The sequence below is a fragment of the Ooceraea biroi genome, chromosome 10 (assembly GCF_003672135.1).
Source record: "Ooceraea biroi isolate clonal line C1 chromosome 10, Obir_v5.4, whole genome shotgun sequence".
Lineage (NCBI taxonomy): Eukaryota > Metazoa > Arthropoda > Insecta > Hymenoptera > Formicidae > Ooceraea > Ooceraea biroi.
In genome coordinates this window covers 7,335,062-7,351,759 of record NC_039515.1, presented here as the reverse complement: position 1 = coordinate 7,351,759, position 16,698 = coordinate 7,335,062, and the positions used below count along the sequence as shown (strand labels likewise).

Sequence of the window (16,698 nt, the reverse complement as noted above, 5' to 3'; positions counted from 1 at the left end):
ACCACTACTCGTCGCTGTCATCGATGTCCGCAGATAAATATAACCTGAAACACCGGAGATAAGAACCCACGTGTGTTCATGACTCTTATTGAAAAACGGTTATTGACTACAAAAGTTATCGAAACGTTTATTGAAATGACGAAATGGTGTGCGGTACCGAATTGCAAGACCGGCAGTAGAACCGAGCGGAAACGTTCTTTATTTCGAGTGCCGAAAGACATTGTTACTTGGAAAAAGTGGGAAAAAGCTATTACCCGCAAAAATAAAATAAAAAGAAAGGACAGATTTAAACATAAAATCCTGATGGAAAAAATATAATAAAATTTTGCTAAAATGTATTTGAAAATCCCTATCAATTGATCCCGGTTCATTATCATTTCATCATAAATTTTCAAACTTTTGGAATATTAGATATAAAATTTATAATAAAATACGAAAATTTATAATAAAATATAAAAATTTATGATGAAATGTTAATGAATCGAGGTCAATTGATAGAGAGTTTCAAATACCTTTCAACAAATTTTATTACATTTTTTTCCATCACGGAAGGATTCGTTTTTATTCACACTTAATTTTGAGAATAAAAACTCAATTTTATTTCATATACATATTTCACTAATTCATTTATAGTCTTAATTTATTTAAAGCGTTATTAATTTATCATATTGTTTCGTGAAGACTGCGAGTGGAATAAAGACAGACGGATATTCCCCCGGCCTCTGACGTCCCTCGTCGCCTGCGAACATCGATCGCAACGCCTCTAGTGGCTACTAAAGAAATAAAAAGTGACACAAAATGATCCATCTCCACCTCTGAAGTCTCCAGACCTGTATGTAAGACCGTGGGCCGGATCTACGCGTCAGTTTTCGATCGAAGGCAGCGCGAGACAGCGGAGGTTTTAGGAACTGAACTGTAATCGAAATTCGAGGGCGTCTGCAAAATGCCGATCTACATGTGTCAACTCTAGCTATCTATCTGTCTAAAAATGACAGTATGCGTTCCGTGTTAAATATCTCGTGGATTATAATTGCATTACTTCTGTGCGCGCGATGTACGTGGATTTACGCGGAGATCGACGCAGAGATCGGCCTGGATGTGGAAGGAAACGGATTTCATAGGTTAGGAACGTTATAAGTCGATCAAAGAAAATGAGATCTTCGTCCGCAATTTTTAATGTTTCTCTTTATTTTATAGGACTCTGATTTACCGCGTAGATTTCAAAAATCTTACTAACAACTGTCAAGTCGCCATTTACATGGAATTACCATCGGCATTGTACGTCAATGTAGACGAAGTAGCAGACCTGAGGAGGCGAGGAACGGTACGTGGTTCTGTAATTATTGACTAATCATTATAATTTCAAGATCTAAACAAAATCCAAACAGAAGACTTGATTTATTAACGTTTAACATTATTAATGTTTTATGCTAATCATATTGAATACAAGATTAATAAACATCACTATGATCCTTGAGAATCTTATAAAAATCGCAGAACTCCTTGACTTTCGAGTCCTGATTCTAAAATCATATTTTCTCGCAATTTTTCTATTTTTCAATTATACGTACATTACATAACGTTAAATAAAATTCACACGTTTATATGTAAGGTGAACCATGCTGTTTGTCCTTGCTATTCAAAAGCTCGCATGAAATCGATAATTAAAATATTAAAATTACTTAATCTTGCTGCAGAGCACGGTATGCTCCACGGGCGAAACTGACGTCGAGTTGTTCATGGAAAAGGCAGGCCGACAGAACGTAACAACTTGCGCATCTCTGAGTCGCACGAAAAACCATCAGTCATGGTCCATCTTAACGATACCCGTTCATCAGCGTTATCAGTACGCCCACGAAACCGGTGGCTATGCCAATGTGACTCTGCCCATGCCAAAGCTGTTGCTGGGGTGCCAGGAGAGAATCAAGGAGTACAGAGTGTCGAAAACGGACTTGTGCGAACCGTGCGTCGATCTGGCGACAAAGTGGCGCGAAATCCCATACCGGATGTTGAGCAGTCGCGATTACATTTGGCCAATACCAGTCGGAAACAAATCGGTCTCGCTGTTCGTCACTTGTATCACGTTATCGGCGACGGTTATCGGCGCGATATTCATCGGATACGCCATGCGGACGAGCATTCGTGCGAAAGAAGACTGAAGTAATTTAAGGTGTAAATATACACGGAGAATTGATCGTTCCTAGATGAAGATTCAACAAGACGTACCCAGATAGCCAAGTCTGCCGAAAGCGGATGATGCCAACTATCTGCTATCAACTATTGCCAGCCAAAAGACAGCAAATTTGATACAGAAGTCGTTATTAACGATTAATTCGACAAATTGGTGCCAGAAATGTAACAGAGCTTGCTCACAAAATCTAAGAACAGATTGGCGGCAGAAACCGAGCAGAATCTGCAAACATGGCTTGAAGTCGGATTGTCGACAGAAACCGAGCAAGATTGCGCACGCGGAATCTAACGGCAGATTGGCAGCAGAAACCGAGCAAGATCTGCGCGCGCGGAATCTAACGGCAGATTGGCAGCAGAAACCGAACAGGATCTGCAGCTTTTGACAGTATTCAAATTTACACGGCTATGAATATGTGTCTTCGCTCCGCACCGCTACGCGGTGCACGCGTCGAGTTCTTACTCGATGTTAAGATTTAGACTAACAGTTATATAAGTTAATATACGCGCCTTGGCACGATAATATTAATTTTTCTGAAAATGTTTGCACTTGCGGCACAGAGGCTCTCCATGGACAACGTCCATGTAGTTCACGCACGCCACAAGCAATCTGAAGTTCGAAAGCAAAATTCGGACTTCAGATTAGAATAAATTAACAATAAGAGAGAGATTATGCAACGAACTGTCAGAAAGACACATCAAGGCAAATGTACTTTAATTTAACAAACAAATGCGTTCTTTTAGCACATGGTAATATAAAATGCCAATTTATAGTGTGTTAAAAGTAAACACGTGCTTTAATATATCGTGAATATGAATGGCCAAAAGCTGCAGATTCTGTTCGGTTTCTGCTGTCAATCTGCCGTCAAATGTTAACAGATCCTGCTCGGTTTCTGCCGCCAATCTGCCGTCAGAGTCTGTTAGCAGGCTCCGCTGGCAGATCACTATCCTAACGCGGACATACCGGATGCCAATTTGCTATTAACTCCTGCAGTAATCTGTTGCCAATCTGCTGGCAGATTGCACACATTTTGCTTACCCGGATAGCCAAGTCTGCCGAAAGCAATGATGCCAACTATCTTCTATCAACTATTGCCAGCCAAAAGACAGCAAATTTGATACAGAAGTCGTTATTAACGATTAATTCGACAAATTGGTGCCAGAAATGTAACAGAGCTTGCTCACAAAATCTAAGAACAGATTGGCGGCAGAAACCGAGCAGAATCTGCAAACATGGCTTGAAGTCGGATTGTCGACAGAAACCGAGCAAGATTTGCGCACGCGGAATCTAACGGCAGATTGGCAGCAGAAACCGAGCAAGATCTGCGCGCGCGGAATCTAACGGCAGATTGGCAGCAGAAACCGAACAGGATCTGCAGCTTTTGACAGTATTCAAATTTACACGGCTATGAATATGTGTCTTCGCTCCGCACCGCTACGCGGTGCACGCGTCGAGTTCTTACTCGATGTTAAGATTTAGACTAACAGTTATATAAGTTAATATACGCGCCTTGGCACGATAATATTAATTTTTCTGAAAATGTTTGCACTTGCGGCACAGAGGCTCTCCATGGACAACGTCCATGTAGTTCACGCACGCCACAAGCAATCTGAAGTTCGAAAGCAAAATTCGGACTTCAGATTAGAATAAATTAACAATAAGAGAGAGATTATGCAACGAACTGTCAGAAAGACACATCAAGGCAAATGTACTTTAATTTAACAAACAAATGCGTTCTTTTAGCACATGGTAATATAAAATGCCAATTTATAGTGTGTTAAAAGTAAACACGTGCTTTAATATATCGTGAATATGAATGGCCAAAAGCTGCAGATTCTGTTCGGTTTCTGCTGTCAATCTGCCGTCAAATGTTAACAGATCCTGCTCGGTTTCTGCCGCCAATCTGCCGTCAGAGTCTGTTAGCAGGCTCCGCTGGCAGATCACTATCCTAACGCGGACATACCGGATGCCAATTTGCTATTAACTCCTGCAGTAATCTGTTGCCAATCTGCTGGCAGATTGCACACATTTTGCTTACCCGGATAGCCAAGTCTGCCGAAAGCAATGATGCCAACTATCTTCTATCAACTATTGCCAGCCAAAAGACAACAAATTTGATACAGAAGTCGTTATTAACGATTAATTCGACAAATTGGTGCCAGAAATGTAACAGAGCTTGCTCACAAAATCTAAGAACAGATTGGCGGCAGAAACCGAGCAGAATCTGCAAACATGGCTTGAAGTCGGATTGTCGACAGAAACCGAGCAAGATTTGCGCACGCGGAATCTAACGGCAGATTGGCAGCAGAAACCGAGCAAGATCTGCGCGCGCGGAATCTAACGGCAGATTGGCAGCAGAAACCGAACAGGATCTGCAGCTTTTGACAGTATTCAAATTTACACGGCTATGAATATGTGTCTTCGCTCCGCACCGCTACGCGGTGCACGCGTCGAGTTCTTACTCGATGTTAAGATTTAGCCTAACAGTTATATAAGTTAATATACGCGCCTTGGCAGGATAATATTAATTTTTCTGAAAATGTTTGCACTTGCGGCACAGAGGCTCTCCATGGACAACGTCCATGTAGTTCACGCACGCCACAAGCAATCTGAAGTTCGAAAGCAAAATTCGGACTTCGGATTAGAATAAATTAACAATAAGAGAGAGATTATGCAACGAACTGTCAGAAAGACACATCAAGCCAAATGTACTTTAATTTAACAAACAAACAAATGCGTTCTTTTAACAATTTATAGTGTGTTAAAAGTAAACACATGCTTTAATATATCGTGAATATGAATGGCCAAAAGCTGCAGATTCTGTTCGGCTTCTGCCGTCAATCTGCCGTCAAATGTTAACAGATCCTGCTCGGTTTCTGCCGCCAATCTGCCGTCAGAGTCTGTTAGCAGGCTCCGCTGGCAGATCACTATCCTAACGCGGACATAACGGATGCCAATTTGCTATCAACTTCTGCAGTAATCTGTTGCCAATCTGCTGGCAGATTGCACACATTTTGCTTACTGGGCAAGTCTTAACGCATTTTTCAGTCTTTTCGACGTTAAGTGAGTCTCGGTAAACTTCCAGATAAAATCGCGGCACGTTTAAAGAATGAGTCCTCCTACATTTGTAGTACGAGAGCTCATTTACTAAAGAACCAAGTTTCTTGAGTCAAGTTAAGCAACTTCCGCGGCCGCGAAATCCACTCGGAATAAATTCCAGTTAATTTATCGCCGCATTCTTGCAACGAAGTTGAAACGTTTATGACGTATCCTGTATCCGATTTGACCAACATCCTGTCTGGATGGACGTTTATGCGCAATAGGGACATTCATATACTTCCTTGAAACGACACCCATATTCTAAGCCATGTAGATGCTGGCGCACACGCACACACACGCGCACACACACACACACACACACACACACACATCCGAACATATCTGACATGAACACGCTCACACCTTAGGAAGTAAGAGAAGAGGAGAAAGGCAAGCGTCGCAATTTTCGTACACTTGATCGTCATGGAATCTTGTCAATGTCCTTCTGCTCTTGTATCGTCCCGATAGTCGATATCTTGCGCGTGACACTCTCTCGGTTGCTCCTGATCGGATCATTCCATTTTTGCACTCTGCTGGTACCAAAAAGAATGAACACTAGATTGCCCAACGTGTATATTCCGGCCGACAGGAAGAACACGTATCGCCATTGCACGATATTAGTCTAAACAAGAAAAAGAAAGGTGTTTAAATTTATTATAATCCAGGATGAAAAGAAGCAGAAAAATCCATTGAAATAAATAATGGAGTCAAGAGTATAATTAAATCTTGGTCTATAACGCGGTAAATTAATGAGAGAGTTGCAATTACATGAATGTAATAAAAGTATATTATAAAAATGAATGAATTTTAATGTATTTGTGGATGCACACATATTTATATCTCGATTTAATCATTGACAAAAGCAATATAAAAAGTATTAAATAATTAAGCAAAAATTATAATTGTGAACACCAAAATAATATTTATCATAAGCTAAAGATTTCTGGTCAGATCGAGATCATTTATTTAATGTGTACGTTATCCAATTTTTAATTAATATCAATTGAAATCAATCTGTCACTCCAATCATATCTTTGCAAAATAAGATAACAAAATACATCGGATAATATAATCGAGATAACATACGCAAATGTGTAAGAGAACGTTGCAAAACGCATTTATAATATACTTTTACGTATTGCATACGATATATGATTTTACAAACCGAATCTGTGATGATCACGCCAGCGATTAGTGGTGCGAGGATGCTGCAGACGGTCGCGGTGGTGTTAGTAAAACCCATAAGCGTGCCGGCAAAGTTCGGGCTGAGGTCCATATGATTGACATTGTGGCCGCAACAGGCAGCGATATTGCAGGATACAGCGGTTATGAGAATGCCCACGGCCAATTCTGGTTGATCCTGCCTTGCATAGCCCAAACCGATCAACGCGACCGCCGGGATCCATTGACCGATCGTGTTGCAAACCTTCCGAGATGTCTGAGTCGTCATGATATGTCGCCTGATACATAGATCAGACACGTAGCTGATTGGGAAGCTGACGAGCCACGCCGTGAAATATGGTAATGCGGTCACCAAACCGTTCTGTATAAATAAAAATTCCAGGATATTTATTATTATATTATTTGCTTTAATTAGAATCTGTAAAATATTGTATATAGTATTGTGATACAATATAATATAATTAATTAAGTATAAGTTTATATACTGTTACAAAAGAGAGAGAAAGAAAGAAAGTATTGTACTGTTTTAATAACTGTTGTTGTTATATTAAAATAGCCTTATATTCAATTTTATCTACTTTGATTAAAATGCATTAATTTAGGTCCGAGTTTGAAGTATTATAATATTTAATAAAACTGAAATTCGTGCTTCAAGAACAATTTTATCTTTTTAATACGGCGATAAGTTAATAATGACAGATTACTTACAATGCTTACAAGAAATTGAAAAAACTTTTTCCGGAGCTTATCTTATATTCGGAGATATATTTATGCAAATTTATTTTTAATTACGCGTCCATTATACAACCTATGTATAAAGAGTAATCAAAATTCGGCTAAAGACATTGACCACGCGGCATTGAAGTGCCTCAATGTCTGCATTGTCCATGATGATGCACGAGGGTCAGTCAAATTTGAATTGACCCAAGTTTCAGGTAGCATATTAATCATTCTTCCTTCGCAATCTCACCGACGTACGCATCAAACTATTAGTTAATATTCCACGCGCTGTGCACGAGTTTCAAAGTCGAGACGCGCGCGTGGCGGTCCAAGTGCTAACATCAAGGTTTCCGAAATTTTGTAAAAGTGCAACATGCGATAGAAGGACAAGGACGATCTCCCGTTTCATGAAAAATTCAAAACTTATAGTACAACAAGTGTACCTTCTTGATGTCGAAACGCATTATCGAAGCCATGTAGGACGGGATTTCCGTCAGTAGCATCCAGAAACCCCAGGCTTGCGCGCATTGCGTCACCAACAGTGCCCAGACTGGGATACTCCGCAGTATGGACATCCATGGAGTTGCGGGTTTCTGAAAATAGAAGGACACGTTCTTTTTAATTTAATCGTTAGAAATTTTAAGATTCTAGTACTTTTGCATCAAAGAGAGATGAAGAATTCAATTGTATTTACGACGATATCTTTTTCCAGTGGAGTATATTGGAAAAGTAGGTCATACCTCATTTTCGTTGATCTCGGTTACTCCCAGGCTGATTTCGATGTACTCCTTTTCGTCGAGGGGTATACGGGAATGTTCGGAGGGTGAGTCTTTACCGAGCAGGTAGAAACTGATGCCGCAAAGGATGGTAATGCTTCCCCAGACGTAAAAGCAGCTGGGCCACCCGACGGCCGATGCTGCGAGGTAGCCGCTACTCAGCAAACATATCACGTTGCCGATCCAACCGCCAGAATAAACAAAGGTTGCTGCAAAATGTAAAAAATATATATATGAATTTTCTGTATCAAAATTTATCATAATTATCGCTAAGAAAATTACTAAAAAGAAAATTTAACGTTTCCGATAATTTTGAATGTCTTATAATATCTGCCTGAATTTGCTATTATCATTTCCTTGTTTAGCCAAAAGATTTGTCCAGAATTCTTTTAACAAACGACAGAGAAAAACTCGCAAAGCTCAGATGAGTTGCTGAAATAAAAATTTCTTTATTGCATCATTAATATTGAATAATGTTTCGCGAGATACAGGGTGGTCCACTTAAATCGATCATCTTAGATATTTCACTTGTTTTTGATGATACGAAAAAATGTCTAAGGAAAAAGTTGCACCGTTCGAAGGGGCTATCATGATGACAGAACAAACATTTTTTCAAGGCTATTTTTTTCGGAGATTCAAAGGTCAAGATAATTTTTTTAAATGGAACTACATATTTTTGTTTGCGCAATTTTATAGCCAACATCGTGAGGAGTTCAGCGACCTATGACAACATGACCTTTAAATGATCTTGAACGCGGGAAACAGAAAAATCAAACTTTATGCTCTTCAACACAAAAATTTATTTAAAGAGGTGTTCGAAATTATGTCCTCCGACTTCAATACATTTTCTAATACGATGCACAAATGATACTCTTACCCTTTTTATCATTTCTGAATTTATACTAGCATATGCATTCAAAATGCGCTCTCTCATGTTCTCTTGTATAGTTGGTACATCATTGTAAACAGTGTTCTTTAACATTCCCCACAAAAAAAAGTCTAAAGGATTCAAATCAGGAGAATGTGCTGGCCAACTGATATGTCCTCCTCTTCCTATCCAGCGTCCATGGTTAGTGAAAGTTGATTCATCGGTAAACAATATTCTGTTGAAGAAGAATTCATTGACCTCCAACCGTTGTAGCGCCCATTGACAAAATTCTATTCGATTAATAAAATCATTTCCATGAAGTTCTTGATGCAATGCAATGTGATATGGATGAAATGAGTGGCATTTAGGAATGCGTAAAACACTTGTCTTGGAAATACCAGTATTTCTTTGTATTTGTCGAGAACTGATATGTGGATTATTTGCCACTGCAGCCAAAACAGTAACTTCTGCTGGTTCATTAGTTTGCAAACGAGGTCGCATTTTCTTACGTGAACGAACAATTCCAGTTTCACGAAATGTTTTAATAAGACGGTCAAAAGCAGCGCGAGACGGTAAACGCTTTTCAGGGTATCTTTGGCCGTACATTCTCTGCGCCTCTGTAGAGCTTCTTCCGCTTTCACCGTAAATAAGAAGCATTTCTATTCTTTCCTCTTTCGTATAATCAGTCATATTTAAACTCTGATATCGAGAAGCTCAGGAAATGAACTGAACTGCGAAAGCATTTCACGATCATAAATATTTACATACACATACACACACGCACGCAATACATGTATGGAATTATTTCAATCTTACATTCCATTGAATTCCAGAACATGAGAGTGTTTACCGATGAATCAATGTTCACTAACCATGGACAAGTAAATAGAAGAAATATGAACTATTGGACCGTCGAAAATCTAAGGTGGCTTCGATAAGTAGAACGTCCATGGAGCCTTAGAAAATGTATTGAAGTCGGAGGACATCATTTCGAACACCTCCTTAAATAAATTTTTGTGTTGAAGAGCATAAAGTTTGATTTTTCTGTTTCCCACGTTCAAGATCAGTTAAAGGTCATGTTGTCATAGGTCGCTGAACTCCTCTCGATGTTGGCTATAAAATTGCGCAAACAAAAATATGTAGTTCCATTAAAAAAAATTATCTTGACCTTTGAATCTCCGAAAAAAATAGCCTTGAAAAAATGTTTGTTCTGTCATCATGATAGCCCCTTCGAACGGTGCAACTTTTTCCTTAGACATTTTTTCGTATCATCAAAAACAAGTGAAATATCTAAGATGATCGATTTAAGTGGACCACCCTGTATATATATACAGGGTGTCCCGGGTTTTAACCGACAAACTGCGGGAGCATATTCTACTAGTGGAAATAAGAAAAAATTCTTATATCGAGTTTGCTTAGAAATGCTTTCTTACAAAGTTATAAACCAATATTGAAAAGAAATATCAGATAAGTAACAACGGATTTTTTCACAAAAATAAAAATTATCTACGCAATGATTTAGTGACGCATTTCAAAATGTTGTCCTTGCACATCGATACAAGCTAGACATCGACGTAGTACAGAATTTGTTACGGTACGACATTCCTGAAAATTTTGTTGCATCTCAGTAACTGAATTAGTAATTCGTTGCTTTAAATCTATCTGGTACTCTCCTGTTGGGAAATCTACGTTGATACTCTCGTACGGCAGCTCGTGCATTTCCGTCACAGAATCCGTACACGAAATGAATATCGGTGTATTCCTCATTTGAAAACACTTTTGGCATTCTGATAGTAATTGCTAGTTGACACGACGATTGAAATCTAACGGCTACTGTTGTGAAAGTAACAATCATACCGAATCGTTTCAACATAGTGAACATGAATACATGTGAATACACGTAACATAAACATCTTCGACCTTCCAAATTCTACACTATGTTCCGTTGTACTTATCTCATATTTCTTTTCAATATTGGTTTACAACTTTGTAAGAAAGCATTTCTAAGCAAACTCGATATAAGAATTTTTTCTTATTTCCACTAGTAGAATATGCTCCCGCAGTTTGTCGGTTAAAACCCGGGACACCCTGTATATATTGCACGAGAATGTCCACGTGTCTGATCAGTTCGACATTGTCGGGCTATGATAAGAATATTTTCTACCTAACATGTGCGCGCGTGTTAAAACTGAAGCCCGCACCGATTTAAACGTTAACTCGATTCGCAAGAATTTGCGCAGGTTGAAAAACTTGAATGTTGAAGGGAACAGTAATTTTCTGAGCGCTCGTTCTATAAAGTACGTTTGAATAAAAGTGTAGATGCTCACCAAGTCTGCCCCGTTCTTCGGGCGGTACCCATTTGGACAGCAAGGTGTGCAGGCAAGGTAGAACGGTGCCTTGGGCGAAGCCGGAGATTACCCTGGTGGCGATCATCGCCTGCCAGCCACCGTAATGAGCAGCGAAGGGGCTGCTAATGGTCATCAGGCCAGAGATGAACAAGGCCGCTGAGTACAGACCCTGAGCGCTCCATTTCTGGGCGATGATGCTGCCGGGTATTTGGGTGCATATATAGCCCCAGAAAAACGAGCTGAGGATTAGGTGCTTCACCGGGTCATCCCAGTCAAACTCCTTTAGGGAGAAGCGGACTCTTTAGAAAATGAGTGAGGAAAGAATGCGTAATGTCGTCGTTAATATACGCACCTCGAAATCGGGATTGGCGCTGGCCGCATTGGTCATCGCTTCCAGAGTCACCGACGTCGTCACCCGGATCGCGTAACAACAGAAGAAGCCCAGACACATGAGCACCACCTGCATGTGCCTGCATCCGAACCACGCTACAAAGATTTACAGCGATGTAAGTAATATGCACTGTTACATTTGGAAAACATGATAAGTTACATGTATGTTTTTCTACAAAAAATCTGTAATTCTATAGGTGTAATTTTTTAATGTACAATATTCTCCATTACATTATGTTTTCAGGATATAATGAAATGATATTATATAATAGGTATGTAATGTCAGGCTGGCCGAGCTGTAAGATCTGGAAAGATAGTCGAGACTGACAGGTCGTATAGAGGATCGGAATGAAAACAAGTTAGTTGATCACAGTAGGAGTATTGGCCGTACAGCCTAAGACCTAGGCGTGTGAACCAGGGATCCCGGAGAGTTCGAGTTCAAATCTAAGGCAGTCTCCTAGTTATTTTTCGCCTCTTACAATTCAGAAGTGGGATAAAATCCGCTACCCCTCGAAGACAGTTGAGATTCATCCGCTACCCCTCGGAGAGGAGGGAGTTGAGCAGCTGGCCGGTAGTGAAGCCTGAACATGGAGGGCGGGACGGACTCAGAGGAGTGAGCCAACATGGAGATTGGGGAGGACTCAGAGAAGTGAACCAACATGGAGATTGGGGAGGACTCAGAGGAGTGAACCAACATGGAGGTTGGGAGGGACTCAGAAGAGTGAACCAAAAATGGTGGTTGGGAGGGACTCAAGTGGAGTGAACCGACGATTTGGAGACATTCGGGGACGAATGTAATGTCAGGCTGGCCGAGCTGTAAGATCTGGAAAGATAGTCGAGACTGACAGGTCGTATAGAGGATCGGAATGAAAACAAGTTGATCACAGTAGGAGTATTGGCCGTACAGCCTAAGACCTAGGCGTGTGAACCAGGGATCCCGGAGAGTTCGAGTTCAAATCTAAGGCAGTCTCCTAGTTATTTTTCGCCTCTTACAATTCAGAAGTGGGATAAAATCCGCTACCCCTCGAAGACAGTTGAGATTCATCCGCTACCCCTCGGAGAGGAGGGAGTTGAGCAGCTGGCCGGTAGTGAAGCCTGAACATGGAGGGCGGGACGGACTCAGAGGAGTGAGCCAACATGGAGATTGGGGAGGACTCAGAGGAGTGAACCAACATGGAGGTTGGGAGGGACTCAGAAGAGTGAACCAAAAATGGTGGTTGGGAGGGACTCAAGTGGAGTGAACCGACGATTTGGAGACATTCGGGGACGAATGTAATGTCAGGCTGGCCGAGCTGTAAGATCTGGAAAGATAGTCGAGACTGACAGGTCGTATAGAGGATCGGAATGAAAACAAGTTGATCACAACAGTAGGAGTATTGGTCGTACAGCCTAAGACCTAGGCGTGTGAACCAGGGATCCCGGAGAGTTCGAGTTCAAATCTAAGGCAGTCTCCTAGTTATTTTTCGCCTCTTACAATTCAGAAGTAGGATAAAATCCGCTACCCCGCGAAGACAGTTGAGATTCATCCGCTACCCCTCGGAGAGGAGGGAGTTGAGCAGCTGGCCGGTAGTGAAGCCTGAACATGGAGGGCGGGACGGACTCAGAGGAGTGAGCCAACATGGAGATTGGGGAGGACTCAGAGAAGTGAACCAACATGGAGATTGGGGAGGACTCAGAGGAGTGAACCAACATGGAGGTTGGGAGGGACTCAGAAGAGTGAACCAAAAATGGTGGTTGGGAGGGACTCAAGTGGAGTGAACCGACGATTTGGAGACATTCGGGGACGAATGTAATGTCAGGCTGGCCGAGCTGTAAGATCTGGAAAGATAGTCGAGACTGACAGGTCATATAGAGGATCGGAATGAAAACAAGTTAGTTGATCACAGTAGGAGTATTGGCCGTACAGCCTAAGACCTAGGCGTGTGAACCAGGGATCCCGGAGAGTTCGAGTTCAAATCTAAGGCAGTCTCCTAGTTATTTTTCGCCTCTTACAATTCAGAAGTGGGATAAAATCCGCTACCCCTCGAAGACAGTTGAGATTCATCCGCTACCCCTCGGAGAGGAGGGAGTTGAGCAGCTGGCCGGTAGTGAAGCCTGAACATGGAGGGCGGGACGGACTCAGAGGAGTGAGCCAACATGGAGATTGGGGAGGACTCAGAGGAGTGAACCAACATGGAGGTTGGGAGGGACTCAGAAGAGTGAACCAAAAATGGTGGTTGGGAGGGACTCAAGTGGAGTGAACCGACGATTTGGAGACATTCGGGGACGAATGTAATGTCAGGCTGGCCGAGCTGTAAGATCTGGAAAGATAGTCGAGACTGACAGGTCGTATAGAGGATCGGAATGAAAACAAGTTGATCACAACAGTAGGAGTATTGGTCGTACAGCCTAAGACCTAGGCGTGTGAACCAGGGATCCCGGAGAGTTCGAGTTCAAATCTAAGGCAGTCTCCTAGTTATTTTTCGCCTCTTACAATTAGCATAATGTCTTCTGCGTAGCGTGTGGTGTTTGAAAATTTTTGTATCTTCTCGTAAAGAAGCCTACTTTGGCTTTTAACTTCTCTAAATTTTTCTAGACATAGAATAATGATTCTTCAAGTGAAAACGTAGATTTTGCACATCTGATTACAGTTTCCTTTTTAGTGTTCCGTTCAATACGATCGTATGCCCCCAACGAAGTTAATATGGCTGTCACGTACGAAACGCGGAATCGAATACAAATCGTGGCATTGCCATCAAGATCGTGCTACGTCAGTAAGATTGTCCGCAGTGTTTATACCTGGCATCTACCAACAATTGCTCATTGCGTCAGAGTAATCGTCGGTATGCGAGTACGATCGATAATATCTCATTAATCGCGATTGCCCGATTATTTTATTTTACGGAGACATTTGCTCGGAGAATGTGCAGAATGCGGATTAACTAATCGATAATTGCATAATAGTGCTTTCGTTAGCGAAACGTAATTTCCCCCGGGTTGTCTCCAGTTAAACGCGGATCAGCAAAAGAATCATAAATTTAAAGAAAGAAAAGGAGATGTAGCATAATGAAGAAATTTTAATTTTTAATAACGACACAGAGAAAGGTGAGATTAATTTTATCCGATTTGTAGTAAATAAAAAAACTTTATTAAGGAGAAATTACTGTTTGTTTATTATTGTACTATTTTGACTATATTATATTGACTATATGGCTATATTATATTCCGATTATAGGAATATTTTATTATGTTTCTTGTTCGTTTCTTTTATCATTCTTGCTTTATATTAATCACAAATTAACGCTATTTATTATTTGTTACTAACCCATTAATCACAAATCAACACTGTTTATTTGTTACCAACAACACTGCATTAGTTTGCTGTTGATAAAGATCCGAGAAAAAGCACAACAAGAAACTCGTACGAAAAATGTCACTGCATAATAATGAATATGCGAATGTTAACATTTAAGCGCTGTTCGCGCTTTCTGATAAGACACGAGCACTGACATTAATTTGCGTCTTTGTACATTAACGTAATTAGATAGATATCTTAGGGATCACATCTTATCTGTAATTTTACCATCACTGATTTAACAATTTTTTTTAAGCAATTCGGTTGCGCGTTGTCGTTATCAAATATATAAACATGTAAAATATATTCGATCATTATTTGTGTGTGTAACAGTAATCTAAAAAGCATTCGCGAAGATGATATCTCTGATATCCTGTTGATAGTCTGTTGATAATGTTCGTAACGAGAAAAAAAAGATGTGTCTGTTTGATGTGACAGTTGTGTTCCTTGCGCCATAATTCATATGCGCATTCACGTTCTTTTTATATAAACTTCTTAGATGCTACATACAGAAGATGACAAAACGAAAACCAATCACGCGTTTATAACATTTTTTAAAAACAATATTAGCTGGAGATTAATTTTCATATTTAATCGTAATGTAAGTGAATTGAACGCATATTTCAACAATAACAATTTCTGTTTTTTATCGTATCCAATACAATTTTTAAATATGTGTATGTGTATGGATACGTATGTGCGTATAAGTTGTGAAAATGAATTAGAGAACAGTATCAAGAAATCAATTTTAATCCTTTGTTTTATTAAGAATAATTTCTTTTAATCCTCACAAAAAATTCATGACTTAGAAAACTTGATAAAATTATTCATATCGAGTATTAGTTGATTGCAATCAAATCACCTTTCGGCTTATTCGGTGGGACCTTCATCTTCTCCGAGAGGGAGACGATGGAAACCCTTTTCTTTCGCAACGATGATGCCATTACGGTAGACCTCTCGGCGAAGCTTAGCACAGAAGCAAATTGCAGAAATGACTACGATCCGCCGATCGTACTCACGTAGCTTTATACTCTGTCACCGAAAACAGATTCTCCCACTCTTTTGCACTGAAAAGTATGCTGGAATGACACTCTCGCACTATTCTCCGGTATTGGAATCCATTATACAGCGAAATGTAATTAATGCATAATATGATTGTTTATATGTGTTCTATCTCTTCTTTAATTTATACATGTATATATATTTATATGTTGAGCGAAATTAGCTTTTAATTATTGCATCACTGAATATAACAGTGCCATCTTACAAATTACAAAGAGCTATAATTTTAATATTTATGTCAAACATGAAGAAGAGAAAAGAGGAAGAAAAATATAGAGAGAAAAGAAAACATTATCCAGAAGAAATATGCTGTTCGCATATATAAAATATATGCGAAATATATCGGAAGGTTGAGACAAATCGTTCTCTATGACATCCATCAAACAATACAATTTTGATTATTTAATATTAATGTAATATTAACCAAATATCAATGAATATTTCAAATTAGGAAATAATGAATAACGTCGCTAAATTTATCGATATTGTTTATTCCGGAGTGAACACGTTTTGTTAAAAACACAAAAGAGAGCAGATTGAAAATTTAACAAAACTTACAATCTTAATTACGCACTTTTGCGTCGGATATGATTGAGCATCGATAAATCGCGCTTTTCTTTCGCCCTATAAAGATAACGCATTTAGCACGAAGTATGGTTAAAACGCGGCTAGTGTTTGCATTATGTCAGATAAAAATTTGTTCTCGAGTATTTGAAGCGAATACAGGTAAA

General features: G+C 39.9%; 2 protein-coding genes across 2 annotated transcripts; one reads left to right on the top strand and one right to left on the bottom strand.

Annotated features, from left to right (window-relative positions):
- Positions 1-754: 754 nt before the first annotated feature.
- On the top strand, positions 755-2,324 carry LOC105283758. Its single transcript, XM_011346790.3, has 3 exons — positions 755-1,121; positions 1,198-1,324; positions 1,698-2,324. Exons 1-3 carry the CDS (start codon positions 997-999, stop codon positions 2,157-2,159), a joined length of 714 nt encoding a protein of 237 aa, XP_011345092.1. The 5' UTR covers positions 755-996; the 3' UTR covers positions 2,160-2,324.
- A 2,788-nt stretch (positions 2,325-5,112) lies between these two features.
- On the bottom strand, positions 5,113-16,333 carry LOC105283761 (putative inorganic phosphate cotransporter). The gene is made up of 7 exons (XM_011346794.2): positions 15,768-16,333; positions 11,534-11,667; positions 11,161-11,461; positions 7,930-8,174; positions 7,633-7,782; positions 6,453-6,830; positions 5,113-5,909 (listed from the first exon to the last, which is right to left on the bottom strand). Exons 1-7 carry the CDS (start codon positions 15,847-15,849, stop codon positions 5,709-5,711), a joined length of 1,491 nt encoding a protein of 496 aa, XP_011345096.1. The 5' UTR covers positions 15,850-16,333; the 3' UTR covers positions 5,113-5,708.
- Between the last annotated feature and the right edge of the window lie 365 nt (positions 16,334-16,698).

Coding starts and splice junctions, on each gene's coding strand:
- LOC105283758 (XM_011346790.3), top strand. CDS start 997: ATGCGTTCCGTGTTAAATATCTCGTGGATTATAATTGCATTACTTCTG. Junction 1,122..1,197: donor GAAGGAAACGGATTTCATAG/GTTAGGAACGTT, acceptor TTTATTTTATAG/GACTCTGATTTACCGCGTAG. Junction 1,325..1,697: donor ACCTGAGGAGGCGAGGAACG/GTACGTGGTTCT, acceptor ATCTTGCTGCAG/AGCACGGTATGCTCCACGGG.
- LOC105283761 (XM_011346794.2), bottom strand. CDS start 15,849: ATGGCATCATCGTTGCGAAAGAAAAGGGTTTCCATCGTCTCCCTCTCG. Junction 11,462..11,533: donor GCGCCAATCCCGATTTCGAG/GTGCGTATATTA, acceptor TTCTCCCTAAAG/GAGTTTGACTGGGATGACCC. Junction 7,783..7,929: donor CCGAGATCAACGAAAATGAG/GTATGACCTACT, acceptor TTCTATTTTCAG/AAACCCGCAACTCCATGGAT.